The sequence below is a fragment of the Mustela lutreola genome, chromosome 5 (genome assembly GCF_030435805.1).
Source record: "Mustela lutreola isolate mMusLut2 chromosome 5, mMusLut2.pri, whole genome shotgun sequence".
NCBI classification, from domain to species: domain Eukaryota; kingdom Metazoa; phylum Chordata; class Mammalia; order Carnivora; family Mustelidae; genus Mustela; species Mustela lutreola.
This window is the reverse complement of record NC_081294.1, coordinates 160,888,990-160,916,474: the sequence shown is the minus strand read 5'-3', so window position 1 is coordinate 160,916,474 and position 27,485 is coordinate 160,888,990. Positions and strand designations below refer to the sequence as shown.

At 50.8% G+C, this 27,485-nt stretch overlaps 1 protein-coding gene across 2 annotated transcripts in view; it reads right to left on the bottom strand.

The window, feature by feature from the left end:
- Positions 1 to 1,895: 1,895 nt before the first annotated feature.
- Positions 1,896 to 27,485, bottom strand: part of ZNF496 (zinc finger protein 496) — a 29,553-nt gene continuing 3,963 nt past the window's right edge. For both annotated transcript variants that reach the window (XM_059176042.1, XM_059176043.1), the window contains exons 5-9: positions 26,077 to 26,153; positions 10,468 to 10,600; positions 9,923 to 10,030; positions 9,083 to 9,196; positions 1,896 to 4,545 (exon numbers count right to left, since the gene is read on the bottom strand). In XM_059176042.1, the coding sequence (XP_059032025.1) occupies positions 3,791 to 4,545; positions 9,083 to 9,196; positions 9,923 to 10,030; positions 10,468 to 10,600; positions 26,077 to 26,153 (1,187 nt within the window). In that variant the 3' untranslated portion in view covers positions 1,896 to 3,790. The remainder of the gene's footprint in view (positions 4,546 to 9,082; positions 9,197 to 9,922; positions 10,031 to 10,467; positions 10,601 to 26,076; positions 26,154 to 27,485) is intronic.

Genomic DNA, 27,485 nt, shown 5'->3' with positions numbered 1-27,485 from the left:
GCCAATCGCTTGTGTGGTGAGACAGCCTTTGTCTTGTAGAGGTCACCAGCATGCCTGTGAGATCCTCGGCTGTAGCGAAAATATTGGAGGTAAGCCACTGGCCCTTCACACCTGTGTGTTCCCAAGGAATCTGCTTCCCCATTTCTTCTGCAGAGAATTCTGCATCTTATGTGGACTTTTTATGGCTTCGATGTACTGTGATTATATGTACATTAATCATGGTGCCCTGATTGTAGGCTATGGTTTCCAGAAAGAATCAAGTTCCCAGCAGGTACTTGATGGTCACAGCAGGTATGGACAGAACCCCAGGGGTCTGCCCTTGATGAACTCATGATCTCTAATAACCAACTTCTGGATACTGGGTGCCCTGCATGTGGGGTGGGGTGGCAGATCATCCAGGCTTCCTCCTATCGCTCCTTTCCTGTCCAGTCTGCCTTCTTGATCCCTGTTCTTAACTTGTAGCCTTGTTGCATGGAGCACTGGTGGGCAGTGACCATCTTTTTTTTTTTTTTTTCAAAGCTCTATTCATTTATTTTAGAAAGCATGTGTGAACAGGCGGCAGAGGGAGAGGGAGAATCCTCAAGCGAACCATCCTCTGAGCATAGAGCCCTCCAGGGCTTGATCCCAGGACCCTGACATCATGACCTGAGCCCAAATCAAGTCTGTGGTTTGACTGACTGAGTCCCCAGGCACCCTGACTGACAGTATCAAATTTTGTTGTTAGTAGAAAATGTGCCTAGCCTTGTTTGATAGGACTGGAGACCATTAATTCCCCTATATTATGGAAGCAGAAGAGCTTGTGCCTCATCCAAATTCTGTTTTTGGCGGAGGAGGGAAACCATCTCGGGGGAGAGCAACTTGGACCAATTCCCAAGTCTAAGGCCGGTGTGGACGCGTGTCCTCTCTTCCATCTGTGTCATGGTGGGACTTTGCAATGGTGAGTCTCTCCCACCACTGGTCTCATCTTTATTTTGCCCAGATGGGGCAAGTGTTCAGGAGACATAGGATACGCCAAACCCTAGCCAGTTTTGAGTTAAATGGCTATGGTGTAACCAGGTGTGTAACCTACACCTGGTATTGGGAAACCTTTCCTTCCTCTCTCCTCTAGATCAGATGACTGAAACTATCTGAGACTTAAATTTCGCAAGGCGATATAATGCAGAATGGCCATTTTCAATATCCTTGCACACCTACGCTCTCCGACTGACCAGACTGTGCTTCTACTTTTTTTTTTTTTTAAATAATGTAAGTCTAACACAAATATTAATCCAGAGAATTTTTATTATGCACCTGTTACGTTTGTGGGAACAGTACCAAGGGATGAGAGGAACAGGGAGGGCAGATGCTTCTCAGATGTGTGGTCTCTGAACCTCATGGCAAGGTAGACATCTCACCTGCCTGCCCAGCTCCCACAGAGGAAGGAGGAACCAGATGGGCCAGCTCTCCTGTTTTCCCCAGTGTAGGAAGCCCTGGCTTCTGCATGGCATGAACCTGGCATCTGAGCTACACCAGCCTGGGCAGTTTCCAGGGGCAATGTCAACTCCCAGTTTCCTTAGGCACCTCGGTCAGTTTTGGGTAACTGAAGTAAGAAGGCCTCACAATACTTGATGGACACTCAAAGAAATGCACAGCCTGTTACGTTCTATTTGTTTTCTATTTAGGACCCAATTTTACCCATAAGATACACAAGTTGAGTTGAGCAATGCCTCTTCTGGACAAGTTTCTTAAATGGGTGGGTTAATACACTCCCCAGCAACGCGAGAGCTCAGGTGGATGGGAGAAGGATGAATGTGCGGAGTCCGATTTCTACTTGGAATTTTCCTCTCTTCTAGCCTTAAAGATTTGGGGGGTTATTTTCCCCCTCTTCCTGGCAGATCAACACAAGAGGCAAACTATTTAGAAACAAAGAGCCCAACGGTTTATTTTTTGTTGAAGGTATGACCGAATGGTTTTATTGCATTTACTGTCCCTGGGTGGGTAGGTACATCTACGCAGGCACAGAGTTCAACTACAGGACCTGGTAACCCTTTCACTGGTTTGGGGGAGTAGCATCTCCATGTGGTCATGAAGGGGTCATCTGACATGGTGCAATGGCAGCAGAGGGGCCCGGACATACAAACTATACAAAACCCCTACCTGGTCACTGCTGACTTTTACAACTGGCCACAGCGACTCATCAGCCCCCACATTTCCCTGTCATTGGGACACTAAGGGACACTGCGTTTGTCCACAACAGTGAGCCCAGTGATCACTGCTCAAGTTTCCACTACCAGTGGTTGCTCCCAGTCCACAATCACGGGCTGCAGACTTCAAAGGTTCTTGTGCATTGGATACCCACCCTGGAAACAGAAGGTTGAGTCTGAATCCTGCTTCTGATGGATGGGAAAGCAAGCTCATTTGTACTGATTCTTCCATGAACTGGAACAGCAGCAGCACTGCAGGTCTATCTGGTGTTGTGGGCTGAACTGTGTCTAACTACACAACGTGCAGGTTTAAGTCCTAACCCTGGTACGTCGGTGTGACACTGGAAATAAAGACCTGGCAGAGGTCTTAATCAGTTAAGAAGGGCAGGACTTAGGTTGGTGTCCTTACAAGGTAAGTGTGGAGACAGACATACACAGAACACCATGTGAAGATAAAGCATGGATGGGGTGATGCTTCCAACAAGTCACAGAGTGTCAACCACTGCTAGCCACTACCTGCTAGAGGAGACATGTAACACAGACCCTCCTTCTCAAAAAACCAAGCCTGCTCACACCTCCATCTTGGACTCCTTCCTCCAGAACTCAGAAGATGTGTCTAAGCCATCCCACTGTTACAGATACGACTGGCAGGCTGAGTTAATGCTCATGGAACATCCTGTCCCTTGCCCACCTGGGGGACTGGCAGGTGAGCACCCCATTCCTAGATGCGGTGGGGTGGGATGGGGTGCCTTAGTGCTCTTCAAACGATAACCATGCTCCCACCCCACAACCCTTTATCAAGGGCCTCCCAGGGTACAGAGAAACATTTTGGGGAGAGTGTGCAACAATGTAAAAATGTGGGCTTTGCCTTCAATGAACTCACATTCCCTAATCACAGACACCATGACAAATAAAAGGGTGGGACTTTTTCGCCCTCCAAGCCTCGTGATGATGGTGGACTGCTCCTATGGGCCAGATGGTGATAGGGACTGACTTCTGAGGATTGGACATGGCTTGGAGTGCTTGGCCTGCTGCCCACAGGCACCAGAGGACACCTGCCTCCCAGCCTTCCTCCCAGCCCACCCCCACACTGGAAGCTTCTTGTTGGCACACAGAAGTACAGTTACTCCCAGACTGCAGGATGGGGGAAGGGAGGATGTGCAATAGGTACTTATGAAGAGTGTATTGAAGACTGGTTGGCAAGGGATAGACCCCTGTGGGGTCACCATAGTGGAGGAGACCCCAGGTCCTTCCCCGCTTGGAAAGCAGTGCTGGGTTCTCTAAGACCTGGAAAGATGGAAAAGTCAAAACTGGTGGAGACAAGCCCTCCCTGCTTTTTGGCACAGCAGAGACAGAACAAATGCTCATTCGGCCACTATCTCGTTTCTACCTGAGAGCAAAGGGCAGGAAGGTGTGACTCTGTCCTGGGGGAGGTGCGTGGTGGGCGGGGTGTGGGACCAGTCCGAATGGAGAGCCTCACCCTGCCCTGGGGTGGGAGGAGGGAGACAGGATCAGGAAAGGGAACTGGATGGGAGGCCGCCCTGCCTGGGGAAGGAGCCCTGTCCCAGGAAGGGGGAGGGGACATGCTGCCAGTCCGGCAGGCCTTCTCAGTAGGAGTTCAGAGCCTGCTTGGAGCGGCGCTTCATGTGCAGACGCTGGTGGCGGAGGAGGTCGCAGTTCTGCGAGAAGCTTTTGACACAGTAGCGGCACTGGAAGGGCCGTGCCTTGTCCTTCACATGCGCGCTGCTGCGGTGGCGCGCCAGGTGCTCGGGCCTCTGGAACGCCTTCCCGCACTCGCGGCACTGGCAGCTGAGCTTGGGCGGTCCCTCGGCCAGCAGCCCGCCGGGCCCCGCTCCCGCAGCAGCTGCCTCTCGCTTCTGCGACGGCTCCAGTCCCCGGGTCTGCAGGTGGATGCGCCTGTGCGACAGCAGGTGTGAGTTGAGGCGGAAGCTCTTTCCGCAGGCGCCGCAGCGGTGAGGTTTCTGGGCCTCATGGCTCTCCAGGTGCCCGTCCAGGTCCTCGCTGTCACTGAACAGCTCCCCGCACACTGAGCACTCGTGTGGCTTCTCCTGCTCTCTGCGGCTCCGCAGGTGCCGGATGAAGTTGACCCTCCAGCGGAAGATCTTCCCACAGTTCGGGCAAATGTAGGACTTCTTGGAGGTCGAAGTCTGCACCTCGCCCCCGGCCTCAGCGCCACTCCGGTGGGAGGCGGGGAGACTGCGTGGCTTTTCTGTGGGGCTCCGTGGTTCATCTGCACAGTAGGGGCCGTGCTGGGAGTCCTCGTCCCCAGAGCTGGACAGGACGATCTCGATGGTCACCTCCTCATCTAGGCCGTTCTCAGGGGTCAGCGCGTCACCTCCAGCTATGGGAAAGCCACAGGGAGGGTCAGCGGTGCTGCATCAGTCACATCCCCACACCTAGAAACACCAACCCGGAAGGCTCCACTTGATTCTTTCCCACTAGGACCCCAATCCCAATCTTTATTTTTCCTCTCTAGGCACTAAGACTCTTCAAGCCCTAACGACTTGTTTCTATCAGTGTCAGTCAAGTCGTGGCCATGCACATCAGTTAGCACTGCCCTACTTAACCAGAAATCGGGCACCTTAAAGACCATGGTAGAGAGAAAGACCCTATATCCTACAAAGGCAGTGGCAGGAAGCTGCCAGCTACTAAGGGGCTGAGCACTGAAATCCTTCAGAGTCTCTGCAAGACTTCGGACACCAATAGCCCCACTGGCTCCTGGACACCACCCAATGACCTATTCTTTGCCAAATTATACACACAAGCCAACTGGGGTGACACACTCCGGGCTCAGGGTTGAGGACAGAGTTAGCCTCGCTGTGCTGATGATATCATGACTATCTGAGCGTTCCTACCACCCAGGTCAACTATGTCACTTCTGATGCCCCACCAGCAGCCACCGTGGGGATAAGTAGTGGTTCTGGAGTTTATAACCTAGTCTGAAGCAGACTCACTGAATCCCAAATCTGTGATTTAGAAGAAGTGGGCGGGCAGTGGAGTGCCTGGCATGAGGTCCCAGCCCGCAGCCCACACACAGCAACCACTCGGGTGTTCTGGATGTAATCTCTGGAACAAGGAGAGTTCTGTGAGGTTAGGGCACCTGAGGGCAGGTGAAGCCAGAGAGACAGAAGCAGGGCAGGGAGACCGAGAAGCCAGAAAGCAGGAGACAGCAGGCAAGAGCAGAGCCATGGGCGCATCTGTTCCTCAGAAGACAAAGGTCACGGGGTTCAGCTTGATATGAGGCTAGGGGGTGGGAAAAGACGAGAATATCTGGAAAATTCCCAGTTTCTTCCATACTGAAGATGACAAAGCATGTTTTGGAGAGAACACAGAAGGGCTGGGGAACCACCAGGTAAAGGGATTATGGATGTGAGCCACAGATCCAGGCAGGCAACAGAGATGAAATAATCCAGGAAAGATCTGTAAAGGACCCTCCTGTTGCATGGCCTGAGCTCCTGGGGACTGCAAGGGCCCAACACTGGTTCTGAGACTTGTGTCTGAGTAGAAACACTGCCAGCCTAGACTAAAGAGCAAGAGATGGATGAACCTTGGGGTTCAGACATCTGGCATTCTACACAATAGGCCAGAGAGCTACTTATCCTTCATGCCCAAGGAAGACTGGCCGCCAAGGCTGTCCTTCGGGAGACAGGACTCCAACTGCTTCCCTGAGCCCGACAGCGACAGAGCCCTGAGCCCACTGCTACCTGTAAACTGTACCTTCTCATGGAATTCCAACCTTTGCCTGGGGGCCATCAGCCTTTCTTCTTCCTAATTTCTCCCTTTTCAAGATTTTATTTGACAGAGAGCATGAGCAGGGGGAGTGGGAGAGAGAGAAGCAGGCTCCCCGCTGAGCAAGGAGGCCGACACGAGGCTCCATCCCAGGACCCCAAGAGCTGAAGGCAGATGCTTAACCAACTGAGCCACCCAGGCACTGACAATTTCTCCCTTTTGAAATAAAAAGGTCCATTCTATGCCTGTCCCACAAATGCATTTTGGGAGGTACATAACATGATGTCTGGTTGCACAGGTTCACAGCTAGAGAGGAACATGCCTGGGTTTCACCTACCTACACCTGATCTACAGGATATTTAGGTGAGATGGATATAGGACGGATGTAGAATAGACTAAGGGATGTTTGGAGAGGGTGATTATCTGCTACATATGAAGAGGACAGGAATTTTGGGGCACCTGAAGGCAGAATGCAATGAACCGAAATGCATCCCCTTAAAAATCTGTATATTGAAGTCCTAAGCCCAGTACCTCGAATACGACACTATTTGGAAATAAGGCATTTCAAGGGGTAAAGAAGTTAGAATGAGGTCATCAGGGCAGGTCCTACTCTAGCAGGTGTCCTTCAAAAGATCAGGGCATAGACATCCAGAGATGGGCCATGTGTAGATGCAGGGAGGAGACCTCTGTCCGCAGGCCAAGGGAAGCCTCAGGGGAAGGTAACTGTGCTGCCCCCTTCAGCCTATGCTTTGAGCCCCCAGATTTCTGAGAAAATCAGTGCTGCTTGAGCCTCCCCGTCTGTGGTTCTTTGGTATGCAGCCCTAGGAGACTAACATAATGCATATGGGGTCACATCCACTCCAATCAGAGTAAACAGAAACAAATGCAGAGCTTCTACAGAGGGAGGAATAAATCAGCAATAATGCCGTCACATGTTATCAACACAACAACGTGAAGAACTCCTAGTAGAAAAGCTGAGACTCAGAGGAGTGCCCAAATACCAGGGGAAGAGGGACAGGAGCTCAGGGCTCAGCACTGAGAAGTAACTCGGGGTGTATGAGTGGGGGCGCACAGGATTACAGGAGGAAAGACGGGAGAAATTACTGGTCTGAGAGCTCTTTCGTCCATTAGTTAATCCTCAACAGAAACCACCTGGCAGCCAAGACTGTTATCTCGGAGAGACAAAGTTGCCCAGGGTTTCAGAAGAACAGAAATGTAGCCTGTGCTTGGCTAGCTGCAGGTGGGAAATACCAGACCATGGGGTGTGCTGGGAGCACAGCTCCTGCCTTGGGAAGGGCACTCACTCATGGTCTGCAAACGCACCGCTCGCTCCCTGAGATGGAGGGCTGAGTCACGGCAGGGTCAGAGAGACAGATGAGAAAATAAACAAATAGAAATCCAGGCGTTATAAGAAATACATTCTTGTCATGTTAGAATGGGGAGGCTTTTGGGGCGCTTGGGTGGCTCAGCCATTAAACGTCTGCCTTTGGCTCAGGTCATGATCCCAGGGTTCTGGGATCGAGCTCCTCATCAGGCTCCCTGCTCAGCAGGAAGCCTGCTTCTGCCTCTCACACTCCCCTTGCTTGTGTTCTGTCTCTGTCAAATAAATAAATAAAAGCTTAAAAAAATGGGAGGCTTTCTTATAAGACACAAAACCTGAAAGGTTTTCTACATTTTTTAAATGTAGAAAGGGATGCCTGGGTGGCTCAGTCGGTTAAGCATCTGCCTTCAGCTCAGATTATGATCCCAGAGTCCCGGCCGGATCGAGTCCTGCATCAGGCTCCCTGCTCATCGTAGAGCCTGCTTCTCCTCCTCCTTGTGCCCCCTCACATAAATAAATAAGATCTTAAAAAAAAAATAAATGTAGGGGAGAAGTTATGGGCTGACATATAAAGTTTTATAAAATGGGGAGAAATTGTGTGCAAATACCTAAGAGGCAACAGATCCAGGCCCATAACTGAGAGTTTCTAGGAACAGATCCAGGCCCATAACTGAGAGTTTCTAGGAACAGATCCAGGCCCATAACTGAGAGTTTCTAGGATATTCCCAGAGAGGACATGCAATGGCTCAGTGAGGTACAGACAAGAGCCAGGAGGCCCTAAGCCCCAGTGTGAGGGCATCAGGCACTGGAGCCTTTGAGAGGTAGCTGGGCCTAGAAGCAGTCTTGAGGGTGGGAGCCTTGTGCTGGGATGAGCACTTATAAGGAAAGGAAGAGATGGGAGAGCATCAACTTCTGTCTCCAACAGCAGGCGTAGTGAAAGGCCACGTGAGCACACAGGGGGAGGGCAGGCATTCCATGGCAGAGCGTGTCTTCACCATCCACAGAGCCTGCCAGCACCTCCGAGGCTGGCCCTGACCCCATTCCAGGACCGGGAGGAGGGAAATGTCTGCTGTCTCGGCAGACCTCTTGGGAAGTGTCATCAGCACACAAGGTGCACACACAGCACCTCACACAGACTACATGCTTCCATAAGGCTTGGGTCCAAGCAGAGCTCACCCCGTGGGAGAGGAGAGGAACACAAGCCAACACCAGGACTGCAGAGTATTATGCAGGCAATGCATGAAGAGAGAGTCCAGTGACGCATTACAGCGACCAGGCCTGGAGCACCCTGCATGCGAACGGCGGGGGACCAAGTCCCTCCCCTGCTCAGAGGCCATGGGCGACCAACGCGCTTGGAAACCAAGCATCCCTCCTTGTTCTCAGACAGCCACACTCAGTGTCTTGCCCATTCAGAGCCAAATCCCCCACAGGGCCTGGGGAGGAGGAGGTGGAGCTGAGAACAACCCAGGTTGGTTATCATCTACCTTCTAAAGAGGTGCTGAAGGCACGCAGAAGCCAGCAAGGATGCCAAGGCCTGTCCTGGGTACTCCTCAAGCCATGACCACCCTCTCAGCACACAGAACCCTTGTCCACTGGCGGAGCCCTGGCTCTCACCTGCAGAGGGAAGGCAAGGAGGGGAGGGTCCCAGACTGGGAGAATAGCGCTATAGCATATAGTCCACAGGAGCCGTCAGCAGGGATCTTAGAGACCTAGGGACGCCCTCCCCCGAGCAGCACGCATACACACAGACACACACAGACACACACACACACACACACACACACACATATACCGCACACACAGGTGTGCAGCCTCCCCAACCCAGTACCTGGGCAGGTGTTCTGAGTAAGTGTCATCTGCTGGCAGGTCTGGAACTCTGGCACCTGTAGCTCATCCCTTTTTCGTCTCTCTTCTATCTGGAATGGCTGGAGGCTTGGGAAGTCTGGAGAAATTGGTTGGAGAATAGCCCTGGGTTCAGTCAAGTGTTGTAGACAAGACAGGTCACTCCCCGAACCTGGGTGCTGAACTCAACAGAACTCCCAGCGCTCACTCCCACTTTCTGTGCTGGGTGTCTACAAGGTCCCCCGCCTCACACAGATGCTGCATATACGCAGCGTGCAGAGTTAGCCAGGGCATGTGCATGCTTGTTCGAGGCGGGCATGGGGCGCAAACCTGGTCTGCTCCATGCCAGCTTTAGGGTTCCAAGGGGATGGGGGTTGCTGTTGATACCGCACAGAGCCCATTCCCATGAAGGAGCAGACATTTCCAGGGCACGGAGGCTACAGACATGAGCTCGATGGACACGGCGTGGAGGAGGATGTGAAAAAACACCATGGCCGAGCCCCAGCTCCTCCCCGTGTGGCTGGGAGCCAGACAGTCTGAGTGAGCATCCACTCCTCCTCCCCAACCTGACTTCTGGAGAGGATCTAAGATCACCTGTGGATGGGCCACCTAGTTAGCATAAGCCAGGCCCCACTTGCAGCACAGGGGATTCCTGTCATACTCTCTCCTCTGGCTGAGGGGAATGGCAACGTGCTTTCTGGCAAGAGTCAGGAAGGAGGCCAGACAAGGTGTAGGAGTAACACCGAGCTGCAGAGAGATGGTGGTGGGAGCAGGCCTGCCTCTGGCCGGTGGCAACCTTCTACCCAGTTCTGGAACCATTACTCACCCAAGTATGAGACCTGGGTCACATCCTTTCCTTGGAGGTCCTGCAACTCAGGGACCCGGGGTTCATTCTCCTCTCCCTGGGAGAGATCCAGCTGGGTGCCTGGGTCATCTGTTCACGAAGGGGAGGACACACACCCATCAGCTATGTGTTCTCACAGGAAGCCAGGGAGGGTGGAGGGCTGACCCCACACAGGTCCAGAAAGGAGAGCCGGAGACATGCACACCCTGTCACAGCCCCCAAGGGGGCCAGGAAGGGCCACTGAGAGGAAACAGGGAGGGGACAGGAGGAGAATTTGAAGGGAGGAGCTGTGGTTAGGGGGGTCTCCTTCAGGACCATCAGGGAAACAGAAGCAAAACGAGCCATAGCCTACACACAACAGAAAACCAGGCGCATGGAAAGCATGTTATATTTGGCTTAGTATGCAAACCAGCCAGCTAGGCCTGATGTATGTGCAGTCAGTAGGCCTGAGGGTTCAGGGGTGAACACTGAAGCAGAGACTGGCCCTGCAGTTCTCTGATTTCAGGACAGAGGCAAGGAAGCCTTACTTGGAGGCAAGGAGACTCCACAGTCCTCCCCAATGATGAACTCTCCGTAGAAGCCAGTCTGTGCAGGGTCTAGAAGGGACCAGTCCTCTTGCGAGAAGCAGAAGATCATATCCTTGAAGGGGGACACCCGGTTCTGAAACCGCAGAACGGCGATACCTCAATCCTGGGTCAAGCTCGGGCAGGCTTGCGGGGCGAAGGGCAGAGCCTCCAGCAAGACAAGTGAGCCGGGAGGCTGCCCGGCGCCCCCCTCCCTTGCTCCAGCTGGCATCCTCCTCCCGCCCCTCTCGTCAGGCAGGTGCCTCACAGAGTGGCTGGGGGTGCACAGGGACAGACCTCCAACTCGGTGCATGATACCCGCAACTGTCAGGTGGGCAGACGCGGGACGCCCAACCCCAGTACCCATGCTGACATCCCACTTCCAGAGTTCATTCTGCATGCGGGACTTTTCATGGCAGCATTAGTGATATTGGGTAATAGCAGCATACTGAACACGGCCTCTGAATGGGGCAAGCTGCCGGGCACAGCACACACCCGTGAGGAAGTGCACACAGAAGGGACCCTCCACGGTCTGCTGGTGCATGAAAAGCTCCTGTGCAGAGGGCTGTCCAGCCTGTCCCCACAGGGAGGAGTCTCACCATCTGGGACGCCAGCAACTGCTACAGGGACCGCAGGTTACTACTGCAAGGAGACATTTCTGACACTTTTGAGTCATGGACCCCAGGAATGTGTCAAAATTGATTTTAATCTAAAATCTGATGGCATATCCATGTAACATGCCTCTTATTATTCCCTCACATACACACTTCTTTTTTTTTTTTTTTTTAAGATTTTATTGATTTGACACACAGAGACAGACAGAATAGGAAAACAAGCAGGGGGAGTGGAAGAGGGAGAAGCAGAGCAGGGAGCCCAATGTGGGGCTTGATCCCAGGATCCTGGGATCATGACCTGAGCTGAAGGCAGACACTTAACTGACCGAGACCCCAGGCATCCCACATACACACTTCTTAATTCTTAAAACTGAATCTGGAGACAAGAGATTGAGGCAGCAAACATGAGGGGTACAGAGCCACTCAGGCAGATGTACCAAGTTACCCCCATTCATATATGGTGCCAGATTCTCGTTCCCCTGACCACCGAGGAACTGCAGGCATGTGTCAACTCAACATCTACCAGCGTGATTCTTTGAGCGAGGTGACTCTGGCCCAGTGGGGCTGGTCTGCACCAGCCCAGAGGGACTGCCTCCCACCACCGTGGGGTGGGCTGCCCTGGCATCGACTGCCGAGCCTCGGACAGCCCCACGCAGCAAACAGTGACCCAGCCACTATGTCCACAGAGCCACAGCAGACAGACCACTCCACAACACCCCCAAACTGCCCAGGGTTCAGTAACCTCATCTTGTGTTGTGTGAATTATGGGTCTTCCTTTTTAAGGAAAAAAAAATTAAGAGTTGCAGAGGTGCCTGTAACAAGCAGTTAGGATGGGGAACCGCTGTGTTAACTTTCTAATGGGGACCCCAGAAACCTTGCTAAACTACCATCTATGCTAAACATGCTAAACACATCTACCATCAGGGGTTCAAGTGGAAACAGTCCCAGTTTTGCGCTTACTTGGTTTTGTTTCAGGTCCCCCCCCCACCCCAGGGAGCAGCTGATTGAAAAGGATTATAAGTATCATGCTCCCCTGTGTCCTCAAGAATTTGGGAAACAGGACCTCATGCACACTGAGTGGAAACGCATGTTTGTGGACCTCTGGGAAGATGTCACAAGCACGCCCACTGTTTCCAGGAGATTCAGAGGCGCAGGAAGGAATGTGTCAAACACAAAAATGTGTGTGGAACACCCACTGTGTGGAACCACATGAAGTTTCCTTTGCATGCTTTTCCCTCGTGTCTGACGGGGCCCTGAGCATGCATCGTCTACGATCAAAGAGACAAAATATGCAGGTCCCCAGCACAGAGGTGTAAAAACTACAAATACTGATAGCCTTTGCTTCAGGTCGGTGAGCCCCACAGGGGCCTGTGGTCTCCTCTGTGCAGCTGTGGCCCCAAGCCCCACCCCTAGGGCTGGTGGAGGGAGGACACAGTGTGGGCCTAGAGCTACATGGTCCGTGCCTACCTCAGGACAGCCATCAGAGGTGAACCCAGCCTTAAATCAAACCACAGCACCGTTCTGCACACTTCAATGCTGAACTTGGCTTTCGCTTGCACTCCCATTCAGCTGTATTTCCATGCACGTGTGTCTACTCCACGCACTTACCCAAAGGTGTGATTTCAGAACGCCGCTGATTCACCCCTTCTTCTGTCAGTAGCATTGGGTGGCCCCCAACAGTTTGCTGCTACAGCAATGGTTCAGGGAGTTCTCTCATGGGCCTCCCCTGTCCATGGGCAAGGGACTCTAGGGACACGCAGCAGAGGAGTGCTGGACCCTGTTGACACGTATCTTCCCCTATATTAAATACCCCCGCATGGTTCTTGCTCCAGACTGCGCACCTATGTCTTGTCTCCCCACCATCTTGCCAGCACTGGGCGGCAATACTATCATGGTTCCAATAACCAGGTGAGTAGCTGTCCTCGTGGGGGCCCACCCTGCTCTCCACCAACCTCTCCTCTCGGTTTAGTGGCCAACCTGTGTTTGTCTGCTTTATAATTGTGGATATACTTCACTCTTACAAAAGAAAGCATAGTATTATTTTAATTTTATTTAATTTTTTAAAAAAGATTTTATTTATTTATTTGACAAAGACAGATCACAAGTAGGCAGAGAGAGAGAGGGGGGAGCAGGCCCCCCGCTGAGCAGAGAACCCATTGTGGGGTTCAATCCTAGGACCCTGAGGTCATGACGAGCTGAAGGCGACACTTAATGATTGAGCAACCCAGGTGCCCCGGAAAAGATAATTTTTATCTAACGTATTTGATATAGTTGGTTGACTGGAAATAAAACTAGATCCTGTTCCTTGACCAAACTAATATAAAAATAAAAACCCTAGGGGTACCTGGTTGGCTCAGTTGATGGAGCCTGTGACTCTCATCTGGGGCAGTGAGACTGAGCCCATGTTGAGTGTATAGGTTGCTGAAAACAAATTTAAAAATTAAAAACAAAAACAAAAACACACAAAAAAACCCCTAAAAACCTTAAAGTACCAGAAGGGCAAAAAATGGCTTCCAGGGAGTAAAAATAAAGACCATGTAAAGAAATAATGGGCAGACACATAAAACTTAGAAGTATGCTCAGTAATGACACAGCATGAATGAGACAAATGACAAACGGGTACACAGGTCCACCATGAATGAACGAGAAGAGGGGCTGAGAATATACAGAGCACCTGTCTAGAGAGCCTTCCATATCCGTTACAGAGGGAGTCAAGAAAGTAAATACTTTGAAGTGTATGAGAAAAAGTTCACCTTGACTCGTGCATGAAAACACGCCTATGAAACCATCTGATGAAGACTGGAAGACAGGTGAGGAGATCTGTCTGCAATCCTGACCATTCAGCATATGCTGGAAACTCCTGGCAGAAGCCACAGCCCCTGTAGTTATACCCAGAGAACTTCTGTCCCCTCACCACCTCCTGCTGGCCTCCGCCCTCTGGGGTCCCCCTCTACCTGCCAGGATTGCCCTACACCAGCTGGGGTCACCTCTACCTGCCAGGGACAACTGTACCAGCTGGGACCCCCCCTATGCCAGCCGGGGTCCCCTCTACCCAATCCAGTCATCCCACATCCAACTGGGATGCCCCACTTTTGGAGGACCTTGGCCCTAGGACTCTCCCCTGATTTCCCAGGGATCTCTAGGGACTCTCCCTGGTACACTGATGACCTCCTGTCTGGGTGATTCTTGGGTGAGGACCCAAAGCCCGGGGTGAACCCGCCACATGGCCCCTGCCCACAAGGATGATGGGTGTCCCCTCCCACCCTTCAGAGGGAACCCTCCCTCCCTCCCTTTCCCCACCAGCTCTGCAGCAGCAGAGCCACTGTTCTTCAACCAGGGCGGCTCTATGGGGTGGTCTGAAGATGCCAGGGCAAACAGGTGGGCTGCGAGCCCCTGGCGGGGGGGTGGGTCAGGACCGCTTTCCCTGGCTCTCCTGCTCGGTCCCCCGAGTCTCCGTTTCCCAGTGTGCACAGAAACTGGACCAGGGTGAATCTGCCTGTGTTAGGAGCCGGCTGGGACGCTGTCCTCAGGTTGCTGTTCCCAGCTGCCTTGCTCCTTCTTCCATGGCCCTTGTCCCTTTGTTTCACCTTCAATCACCTGCCTGCTTTTCCTGGAAACCAGTTACGGCTCTCCCCACTTCTTCTCTTCTTAGCACTTCTGCCCTCAATACTCATACTCCTCATTTTGGTCCCCTCTTTAATCTTTGTTAACTGGTCTCATCTTGAATCCAACAATTCTGTATGGGAAGGACTGCTGAACAGGGATTCCAGCCCATGCCACTGGAAGGGTCCCTTCCCCTAAATCCCATGGCCCTGACCACCAAGTAATATCACTCCAATGGCCCGCCAGCTTCCTAACCTCAAACCACACTCTGGTCTATAAATGAACTCCTGCTAGACAGATGCCCCCCACTCCCTGCCCCCATTCAGGAGGAAGCAGCTACTGAGGCCTCCAACCAATGCCAAGGATCTGTCCTTATCTATCTGTCGGGGGACATGCAGAGGCTACTTCAGGAAGGCTAAGTAAGACAGAAGGGCCCATGGTAGCCCCTGGGTTGGCTGCAAGCAGGGCCATCGGGCAGCCCACCTCAGAACAGCCACAGGCCAGAGTAGGCCAACGGGCTACTTACCACTGAGCACAAACAAGGGAATATTCCTTATGTTCCCAAACCTCCTCACCATTCCACCTTCCTCCTGAACCACCCCTCACCCTCCTGGCACATGGTCTCGGCTCTGCCGTCCAGCCCGCCACTCCCTGGCCCTGGATTCAATAAACCTGTATCTCCTCTCAAACCCTTGAACCACTGCCTCACTGGAGAGGCCAAAACTCCCACCACCCAATCACAGGACATGGTCTGGAATATTCTGGAAAGGTTTTATCCTGATAGGTAAAATTAACAAGGTTTCTGGACAGCAGGCCAATATACAATAATCATCTGTATTTCTATATCACTGTGTATGAGCAATAACTAGAAGATGAAATTAAAAAAAAAAAAAAAGGCTAGACCACTTACAAAATCAAAACCATGGACTTCTTAAGGAAAACACATACAAACTCTACTCTGCATGTTGCCTGAACACGGAAGGGTTGAACATATTTCTAGACCGTCAGCTCACCCCACCATGACCTACAGATTCTAGGCGATCCCACACAAAAACCCTAGGGGGCAGTTTTATAGAAACTGATGTACTAATTCTGAAATGAATGTGGACAAGCAAGCATTCAGACCAGTGGAAAGAATTCTGAAAATAAGGAATCAAACAGGAGGACTCACACTACCCAGCTGCAAACCTTCCATGAAGTTACGGTGGTTTGGTGTAAAGAATCAGAGCACGGATAAACCACGGTGCGGCCAGGATATCCAGATGTACGTGCGCAACTGATTTTGTTTTTTTTATTATCAGAAGAAAATTTTTTAAAGGTTTTATTTATTTGACACAGAGACAGAAGTACAAGTAGGCAAAGTAGCAGGCAGAGGTAGAGGGAGAAGCAGGCTCTCCACAGAGCAGGGAGCCCGATGTGGGGCTCGATCCCAGGACTCCGGGATCATGACCTGAGCCGAAGGCAGCCACTTAACTGACTGAGCCACCCAGGCGCTCCCAGACCACTGATTTTTGATGAAGGTATCAAGGCCACTAAAGGAAAAATATTTTTTTTTTTAAACATTCAGATGCACTTTTTTTTCAAGATTTTATATACTTGCTTGACAGACAGAGATCACAAGTAGGCAGAGGGGCAGGCAGAGAGAGGAAGGGAAGTAGGCTCCCCACTGAGCAGAGAGCCCAATGTGGGGCTCGATCCCAGGACCCCGAGATCATGACCTGAGCCGAAGGCAGAGGCTTTAACCCACTGAGCCACCCAGGCACCCCAGGAAAATCTTTTCAGTGAGTGGTGATTAATAACTAAATATCAACATTAAAAAAATAACTCTACACCTCATACCAAACACAAAAAAATAACCTGAAATGAACCAAAGACCTAAAAATGTAACTAAGCCACAACTCTAAAACTTCCAGGAGAAATTCTTTATGATTTTGGGGCAAAGATTTCTTAGGACATAAAAAGCTAAGTGACAAAAGAAAACAAAGTGATAAACTTGACCTCGTGAAAATTAAAGACACCATTAAAACAAGGAAACCACGAACTTCCAGTACATGTATAGGACAAACTACTGTCCTCCAGAATATATGATTTATACAAAGTTCTTAAAACATGGTAAGATGGGTACACAGTCACAGAGGGTGAGTCCTGATCTCAGGTCATGAATGTTGGCCTCATGCTGAGTGTGCAGCTTATTTAAAACTACACAGTAAGACAAGGAACCCCGTCATAGACAGGCTATGGGACACTTCACAAAAGATAGATACACTTCGTTGAGTCAAATGCAAACGAAAACCATAATGAATATTTTAATGACCAAAAACATACTTTTTCTAAGAAAATGAAAAGTGGGGAAGAGGTGCATTCACTAGGTGGGAGCCTAAGTGGTCCAGGGAAAACAGCCATCTTTTGTAGAACCGATCACACACTTACCCTCCAACAACTTCACTCCCAGAGAAATAAAAACGTGTCTCTGCATGAAGACATGCAAATGTTCTAGAAGATCCTTTGTAATGCTGAAAATGAAGTGACTGAAATCCCCATGGACAGGGGACGACAGACTGGCTGTCACCACATGCGATGCTACTCAGCAATGAACAGGGCCTCACCACTGACTCGCGCACGTGAGTCATGCCTGGATCACTGGGTTGGTAACAGGAGCCGCCCCTAGGCCACATCCCATAGGATTCTGTTCATGTACAGTTTCAGGAGAGAAGCTCATGTTCAGTAGCAATGGAGAGAGGCGAGGCGCAGGCGTGAGGGCCTGGCTCCACCACAAAGGGGCACCAGGGAGCCTCAAAGGTGGTGCAGAGATGCTCCCTATCCTGACTGGGGCAACCAGGACAGCAATGCACACACTTGTCCAACATTCTGCAAGCCAGATGCTGAAACAGCTGCACTATATGCAGATTATAGCCCCAAATCAGCTTGTTTTTTAAAATCAGGGCTTGAACTCAGGACCCTGAGGTTATCACCCTGGTGCTCCTCAAAATTAGATTTAAGGAAGTACAAATATAGACAGCATTTTCCACCATCATTCTGGTGAAGATGATAAACAATTCTAATATAAAAGAACAGCTCTCTGTGGAACAATCATATACACACACTCTCCCTGTACAAGGTGTTAACCCCTGGAGACCTGTACTCCAGCGAGAGAACCACATGACCCTGTGGGGCATGTGTGCCGGGGTGGACACAGCGCAGCCCATGGGTTTGCCATAGTGTGCGGCCTGCATCTGCGCAGAGTTGCCGCTGAGTGAGGAGGGCCAGTCTCCACCTGTTGGAATATGGGCATTACAGACTAGGAAAGCTCACCGGGGGTGCAGGGGGGATGCTGGACATCAGACGCAAACCCAGAAGCATAACCCTGGTTGCTCATTATCTCAACTGAAACTTCCAGAACGTGATACATATATCACACTCATGTATGCAGCTGGGCATGCTGTGGCCGGAGAGGTAAAGATGCGTCTGACACTCTGCAGGGTTGGGGAAAAGATGAGCCTAGGCGGGAAGGTGGGGGCAGGGAGACAACACAGAAACTAAAGTGAAGGGCATTTGCAAGTCTCTTGTCCTACTCTCGCAATCTTCCTCAAGTTTGGAGTCCATTCCACAATAAAAATTAAAATAAACAGAATAGTTCAGAAATGTCTAGGGTTGAACAGGAGTTGGGAACCGGCTTCCAAATCTCACAGACATGGATGAACCACTCAGTGTCTCCATACAAACACGCCTTGTCTAAGGAGGTCCACAGAGCCTGAGCAGCTGCGTCTCAACGGCCACGAAGAGGAGGCCAGTGTGGGGGCAGCACACAGTCCACAGAACGGATGACAGACTGCGGGGAAGCCATGGGCTTGCAGCATAGAACCAGGTGTTGGTCTCAGAGTGGGTCACAAAGGGCCATCCCCACCTGGGGACGCCACTTTGGAATCAAGACTTTCCAGCTGAGGGAAACTGAAGAATGAGAACAGACAATGTGCTCTGCTTGCCCCATCTCTGCCTAAAGCCAGCACTGTTCTTCCTCATCAAGAGCCCCCTTGACTCTCCCCTGCCCGGAAGGGCCAACAGCCCTTAACCCCCAGAAAGGACAGCATTCTGGTTGGCTCAGACAACATCAAACGTCACCTTAGTGTCCATCACCAACCGTGTGGTCCCCGGCTAAACAGTCCTTCAGCCACGGACTTACCTGCCTGCCTGGGGTTCTCACACAGACACATGAAGTGCCCCCTTCTCGCCTGCATTCCGCCCGTCAGCCCCTGTGCAGGCCAGCACTGAGCCCAGGAGAGCACAGGAAGGGGCTTGCTCCCGACGGCCTGCGGAGGAGCAAGACATGGGAAGCGCCACAGCTGGTGAGACCGAAGGAAATCAGAGCTGTCTTACAGCAGTGCCTGCTGGCTCTGCAGGTTCTGGAGAAAACAACAGACTACACAGCAAGGCAAGAGTTATGGGTTTCCTTCCCTTGACCCTTGGATCAGTGCCCGAGAATGGACCAAAGCCTGGAAGAAGGAACGAAACACAGTGGGCAGAGACACTCATGGCCTCACTGATGCAAAACTGAGCCCCGATGCCACGTGGGTGGGGTCACAGACTCGGCCACAAAGACCTGGGGAATTCTGCACTGCAGGGACATGTGCTCACATGTTGGCAGCAGCCGTGGTATACACTGACCCCACATATCATCCTAGCTAGGCAGAAACAAAGGACACAGAAGAGTCTGGAAGAACGTTATAGAACACGTGGAGATCTCAGGTAACCGGGAATGTATCACAGGCTTTCCATTTCTCAACCTTGCCAAGTTTCATCAGGAGAATGGATTTTCAGAGACTTCTGCGTCCTTCTGACACATGGAACAGATATATTTTCCCTAACTCTTGCCTCCAGAACAGAAATCCCAGGCCATTGATACCTAAAACCCACACTCAAGACTCTGAAAGGTGGAGAGAAGATGGGCTTTTGGCCTTGGACCAAAGAACTACAGCAATGAGCCCCTAGCCCTGCTCGTGCCAGCAGGGAGCACATGGGAGTCATGCCTTGTGCCTTCAGTGGGGCACCGTGAGCTTCCCAAAGCCCCTCTCCCCCTGCACGCCTGACCCACGCAGGAGCCCCCGCCGTGGCTGTGCCACCCCCCCCACCCCGTGCCCTAGCCCTACTCAGGAGCCCCTCCTATGGCAGTGCTCTCCCCCCACTCCCGCGCCCCATGCAGGAAACCCCCCATGGCTATGCCCCCCTCAATGCCCTAGTCCCATGCAGGAGCCCCACCATGGCTGTGCCAGTGGGGACCCCGAGGCAGCTTGATCCTATCTTCTGCTGGAACAGTGTCTGAAGGGAAAACCCAGCTGGACAGATGGTTTCAAGGAGACCTAGGAAGAGTGCGTGTGTCTGTAGAAAATCAGCCTACACCAAGTACCAAGAACCGGACTGAACACAGAAGACGTGAATAGAGAGTTAAGTGGAAATAGCAGAGCTGCAGAACGAGGGCTCAGCAACTGCTGACGGCAACAAGAAGGGGACAGAGGACAGAACCTGCCCGTGGGGAGGAGACGGAGAAACCTGACGTGCAATCTGAACGATGGGCAGAGAACAGACTGCGAACAAGTGAGCAGAGCGTCAGGAGCCTGGGCAAGGGCCTCGGGAGAGCCGAAGTCCTATTGGCCAAGTCCTGCAGGCAGAGGGGGTGCTTGGAATTGACGGGACGAGAAACCAACTCCAGAATTCCTGTATATGTTAAAACACACAGCCCCGCAGACCCAGGCGGAGGGAACCGGAGACAGGCCGTCCAGAGAAATCGTGGCAAACACACCATACGTGGACTGGGGACTCTGGAGACAGGATGGGCACGAGCAACCCAGAAGTGGCCAGGGAAGGAAGATCCTTTTCCTGCAGGAGCAAAGACCCTTCAGAGCTTTGATAAGGAAGCATGGAGCCCTCCATCCCAAGATCACGACCAGAGCCGAAACCAAGAATTGTTTCTTAACCGACTGTGTCACTGGGGCATCCCAGAAGTGAGTTTCTTTGAGACAGCAGAGTTAGGTCAGGTTTCTTAGTCTACTCTGCCAATCACTCGCTGTGATTTAATGGATGTGTTTAAGGGTACCTAACTGGCTTAGTTCTAAGAGCATGGGACTCTTATCTCAGGGTCGTGTGTTCAAACCCCATGTGTGGTGCAGAGTTTCACTTAAAGATGTATTTAGACCATATATATTTTAATGTAGTTACTTCTTCCTAAGGATTGATTTATTTGAGAGAGACTGCACATGTGGGCGGAGTGTGGTTGGGATTCTTTTTCTATCCCCGCCCCCCACCATTCGTGTGCTCTCCCTCTCTCTTTCAAATAAATAAATAAATCTTTAAAAAGAAAAGAAACTCACTTCAAACATAATGGTACAGGCAGGTTGGAAGTAAAAAGATGGAAGGTATGTATGACACAACCATTGATCAAAGGGAGGAGGAGGAGTCAAACGCCAGATAAGGCCGACTTTAGAGCAAAGAAAACGAGACAGAACATTTTATACTAATAAAAGGGTCGTCCCCCAAGAAGGGACAGCAACCCTCACTGTGTGTGTCCCAAACCAGAGAGCTGAGAAACGGACACAAAGAGTGACAGAACTGGAAGGAAGAGAGGAATCGACCATTACTGACGGGGGCCTCAATTTGACTTCTGTCAAGCGAAAGAAAATACGCAAGAGCAGAAGCACACAACTTGTGTGTTCCAGTCCACACCACCCACAGCACCTACACTGTTCCCAACCCACACACACGGCTTGGCCAGACATGCTGCGCTCACCAGATCCTGGAATCGCATTCCTGGATCACAATGCAATCAAACCAGACATCAGGGATAGAAAATAAAGGGAGAATCTCCAAGCCCTTGGAAATTAAACAGCGCATTTTAAAACAAAGCTTGGGTCAAAGAAGAAGGGTCAGGGAAATTTTAAAAAGTCACTGAAATGAATGAAAGTAAAGTTACATCATTACAATCTGTGGGATACAGCTGAAGTAGTTCTCAGGGGGATGGTCACTGCATGGAAACACTTATATTAAAATTCCTCCATGTGAGGGGAGGTCTCAGATCCATAACCGAAGATCCCACCTCAAGAGCCAAGATCACAAACAGTAAGCAGGCAGGCAGAAGAAACAGTCAAGATGACAGCAGAAATCAATGAAACCAGAAAAAGAAATCACAGAGAAAAATCAATGAAACAATGAGCTAGTTCTCTGAAAAGATCACCAACATTGAAAACCTCTAATAAGACTGACATGGAAAAGACAGAAGATACCAATTTCCAGTATCAGAAGTGAAATGGGTTTTGCAGCCAAACCAGATGGATGATACAGAACAGCATGAGCTTGTCTGTGCACATGGATCTGACAAGCTCGAAGGAAGGAGCTGACTGAGAAAGACCAGCACCTCCACCATCACAGAGGCAGCGTGGATGGCTCTAGGACTGCCAAGGAACTCAGGTCTATGATTAAAACACCACTTCCCCTCCACCCTATGAAACCTTTGGCTTCCCATGGTGTCATCTGAGAACTCTACCAAATGTCAAAGAATGAAAACCAATTCTAAACAATCTCCTTTAGAAATCAAGAGTGGACACAATCAGACTCGTCTTACAAACCTATTATTACCCTGATACCAAACTCAGACTGTTCTCTCCCCAAACGGCAGCTATAGAAATCCTTAACGAAATGTAGGCGACCCTTGGACTATGCAGGGGTCAGGGGCACAACCCTCCCCCTGCAACACACACCCCATGTATACCTTCTGACTTCCCCAAAACTTGACATAAAGAGTTGATGAACACACATTTTATATGTTATATGTATTCCATGCTGTATTCTTACAATAAATTAAGCAACAAAAAGGACTATTATTTAAAAAACCATAAGAGAAAGCACACTGAGGTTACTATACTGTATGTCAAAAAAAAAAAAAAATGTAAATGGACAAGCACAGTTCAAATTCATGTTCAAGGGTCACCTGTAAATGCAAATAAAATATGGCAATATACCCATAGAATGTTACTCTGTGACCAGGAGAGGTTTTGTTCCAGGGATGCAAGACTGGTTCGATATCCACAAATCGATAAATATAATCCACAACATTAACAATCTACAGAAAATACACCTGACCAACAGCAACAGAAAAAGTTTCAACAAATTTCAACAGCTACCCATTATAATAAAAACTACAGGAAAACAGGGATCGAGGAACTTTCGCAACTGCATCAAGTGTATTTCCAGGGGCGTCTGGGTGGCTCAGTGGGTTAAAGCTTCTACCTTTGGCTCAGGTCATGATCCCAGAGTCCTGGGATCGAGCCCCATGTAGGGCTCTCTGCTCTGCAGGGAGCCTGCTTCCTCCCCTCTCTCTCTCTCTGCCTGCCTCTCTGCCTACTTGTGATTTCTCTCTCTCTGTCAAATAAAAGGAATCTTTAAAAAAAAATTTTCTAAGAGTATTTCCAAACCCCTAAGGCTGCCAGGTCAGGGACAGTGAAAGACTGAATGAACTCTTTCCCATGAATCCTGGGGACAGGCAGGGACAAGGAGCTCAGCACTGCCTCCCAACTTTGTGCCGGGAGTTCTCAGTGAAAGGAAGCCAGGACAGGGAACAAAGACTTAGACTGGAAAAAAGTAAAATTGTCTTCATGGGCAGAGAGTGTGACTGCGTACACGGAAAATCTAGAGCATGCCGTTTAAAAACAAACTGATCCAGCAAGGTGACAGAATCAAGAGAAACAACAAAAACCAACTGCACTTTTTCTATTAGAAATGAGCACTCCTTCTGGAAAAGGACGCAGCAGTTTCCCACAAAATAAAACAGGCACATACCATACAACGCAGCAAGTGCAAACCTGGGCCTTCCTCCCAGAGCAAGAAGCTGACGCTCCTACAACAGCCCGCAAGCCGATATGTACATCAGCTTTATGCAACGCAGCCCCAGACTAGAAACAAGCCAGAGGTTTCAACAGGGGAGAGGTCAGGCACACTGCGGCGAATCCATGCTGTGGAATCTCATCGCACACAGCAGGACTCGAGCCAGACACCTGCAAAGCCCGTCACGGCTCCACTGTTTGCAGACTGAACACAGGCCGCTGTCAAGGGCAAAGGAAAGGATGGTTCCGAGGAAGCGCATGGTCTGCATCTTGTGTGCCTCCACACAAATAGGCTGGCCACGACTTTCTACAGTATTTTCACCATACACGACCGCATAGTGTGAACAGTACAAGGGAGCTCTGTCGTTTCTGGCCGCTGTAGATGAATGCAATTAACCTCAGACAGAAAAAGATCAACAGCACATTTACGCGCGTCTGCCTATGTTCACAACAGCACCGCTCCTAGGGGCCGAGATCCAGATGCAAACCAGGGACAAGTGAGTGAAGAGAACTCATCACATACACACTGTGCACTGTTACCCGGCTGACCAGAACAAGTCACACAAACGCCGTGCACTCTTACCTGGCTGACCAAAACGCATCACATACACTCTTACCCGGCTGACCAGAATGCGCCACATACACGCCGTGCACTCTTACCTAGCTGACCAGAACAAGTCACACACACACCGTGAGTGTTATCTGGCTGTCCAGAACACATCACACACACATGGTGCAATATTATCTGGCTGACCAGACCATGCCACATACATGTTGTGTACTCTTGGCCGGGTGACCAGAACATGCCACACATACGTGGTGCAGTATTATCTGGCTGACCAGAATGCCTCACACACATGCTGTGCAGTATTATCTGGCTGACCAGAATGTGTCACACACGCGCCATGCTCTTACCCGGCTGTCCAGAATGCGTTACACACACGCAATGCAGTATTATCTGGCTGACCAGAATGCATCACATACACACCAAGCACTCTGACCTGGCTGACCAGAACGCATCACACACACACTATGCACTCTTACCCGGCTGACCAGAATTTCTCACACACGTGCCGTGCAGTATTACCCAGCTGACCAGAATGTATCACATACACGCTGTTCAATCTTATCCAGCCTCAGAAAGGAAGGAAAGCCCACCACAGAAAAGTGTGACGGAACCTTGAGGACACCACACTGTGTGTAACAAGCCAGTCATGAAGACACAAATGCTGTAAAGGTGTAACTGCACTTACATGAACTATAGGGAGTAGCCAAATTCACAAAGGAGGCAGAGCAGCCATTTTGCTGGGGGTGTGGGGGAGAGGGGAGTTATATCCTAACATCCTAACCAGCAAGGGGTTTCCATTTCGGAAGATAAGAAAGTTCTGAAGGCTGTCTGCACAGTGGTGTGAACATACCTACACTCCCTGAGCCCTTAAAGACACTGCTCTACATTAAAAATAGTTAAGATGGTAAATTTTATGTAGTATGTATTTTACCACAATTAAAAATTTAAAAATTTCAAAATGATTCTGAAAAAATAAGACCTCTGTGATGGTGACTTCCAGTGCACTGAGCAGAAACTGTCTTCAGGGGAGTGACAAGATGGTACCGACTCACCGAAATCCATCTTCCTTTTGTAGAGGAGGACGTAGAGACTCAGAAGGATACCAGGCTCATCAGATCTGAGCTCACAGTGCTTCTCTGCATGTCGTACCAGTCAAACATCTCTATCTTTAGTAAAAACTGGGCATTTTACCTCTGGGTCAGTCTGTTCCACAACTGTCACAGGACATCGGTGATATGGGAGTGCACGTTGCACACAAGAGCCCTTGGATACCGCTTGAAAGGGAAGACACACATCCCAAGCCACATACCTGCCAGCTCCTCCCCACCGTGAGCCGACCCCACTCCCAGGTCCCAAGTCCTGCAGGATGCATGGTGCTGAGGCATACCTGGGACCACCAGACAGTCCTCTATCTGCCAGGTCCACACCTCACATCACCCACTTCTCCATGGGGCAAGACCATATTGGCTGCCAGGCAGGGAACGTGTCAGGAAAATGGAGGAGGCATGATGAGCAGCTGCAGCCAAAGGCAGCAAAACGGCAGGAAAGAAGGGAGGGAGACCCCTATCGGATGGGCTCTCTATTGCACGAGGGCACATGAGCAAGGACTCCTTGCTTGGCTGTGTGCAGTATCACATGGTAACATACCACGAAAAGTCCTGATGAGTGTGCCTGGCTGTGTACAGTACTGAAATGACATGTGCCTTCTCCCCTCATCTCCTAACACTTCTGGAATATAATCACTGTGATGATTAGGACAGAAACGGATATGCTGTGAGGTTCCCCCATCTTTCCCAGGGGGACCCTAAGGTGTCCAGAGGATGGCATACATTGACCTGAGGCTGTCTCTGCTCACATAGTGCGGTGGGAGAAGGGAGGGGCAGCACTGTGGAGTTCAAGGGCTCTGGAAGAAGTCACTCACCAGGGGTAGCTGGAGTTCCGCCACGGGCTGTGTATCCCTCAAATTTGCTTCCTGAAGAAGGGGGGTGTCTTGCAGAACTGAAAGACAGGGAAAACGCGTCTCCTTCCTCATCCACAGGAAGGGGGAGTACAAGACAATGCACATGAAGAGTACTGCAAACCACAGGAATCTTTGTCACTGTGCTTTCCGATGTAGCCAGGAGAGGCCTGAGCAGGGAGGGCATACCTGGGTTCAAGGCAGCTTTCCGTGCATGAGTGACGCCTACTTTCTCTTCTTGTTTGCTGTCCCTCCCAGTACAGTGAACACACACTGTTCTATCTGCATCAGGAGGACCATCTACCTATTCGAGATTCAACAATCTATTACTCAACACACTCCGCTGCCTCCCACAGGTCGAGAGACCCAATACCGGGAAAATAAAGGTTTAAGCTCTACGGCATCGAGATGTCCCTAAGAGCTGCCAGCAACAAACATCACTGCATGACCCGTGGTCACTTATTTACAAGTTGAGAAATCACACAGCTCCGGAAGAAAGATGGCTACCAACCACGAGCAGCTCCCAGCAGAGCCGTGGGCCAAGTGCTTTAAGGGCTAGCAGGCACGGCAGCGTGGCCCACCAGCAGCCCGGCCAACCCCTCCGCTCAGCTGCAGGAGGACCCCTCTCCTGCCTACACCAAACCACACTGCAGATGGTGAGCCACATGCCTGGCCTGTGGGGCCACCCTGAAAAACGAGTTGTTTTGAAATCTGCTTCTTCCGCAAAGGAAGACTTGGAAAGCCGGCATCTGCAGGGTCAGAACAAATCCAGAAGCCTACCTCACATGCTGAATCCCTCCCATCCAAGCTGATACCAGCATCCGGTGTGCCTCTTGCAGGTCTGGGATACCAGCCTCCAACACAATGAGGGTCAGACAGGGAGAGCTCAAGAGCAGTGACAGGTGACCGCCCCAGTGGCCCAAGTGCAGGCTGCGTGGGCTCGGATGTGGGAGGACCGTTGTATTTCCAGTTTCACACGTGCTTCCTTCCAGGTTAACTACAGCCCTCCCTCACTCGTCCGCAAGAGAAATGAGTACAGGGACGCCATGAGAATCACTGGAGAGCTCTCAGTCTCCAACAAAATCTACCTTTCTAGAAAGACCAGCAAGACTAGAACCTATATGGCTTCTACTGGAGGTTCATCCCCCAGTGACCAATCATGAACGTGTAACTTCAGAGTATGACTGCACTTGGAGATGAGGTCTTCCAAGGGGTAACTGAGCTACAGTGAAGTCCCACGGGTGGGTCCCGATCCAGTGACTCGTGTCCTGATCAAAAGGGATTAGGACACAGATGGACATTCAGAGACAACTCTGTGAAGACGCAGGGAGGAGCCTACAAGCCACAGAGAGGAGCCTCTTGAGAAAGCCACA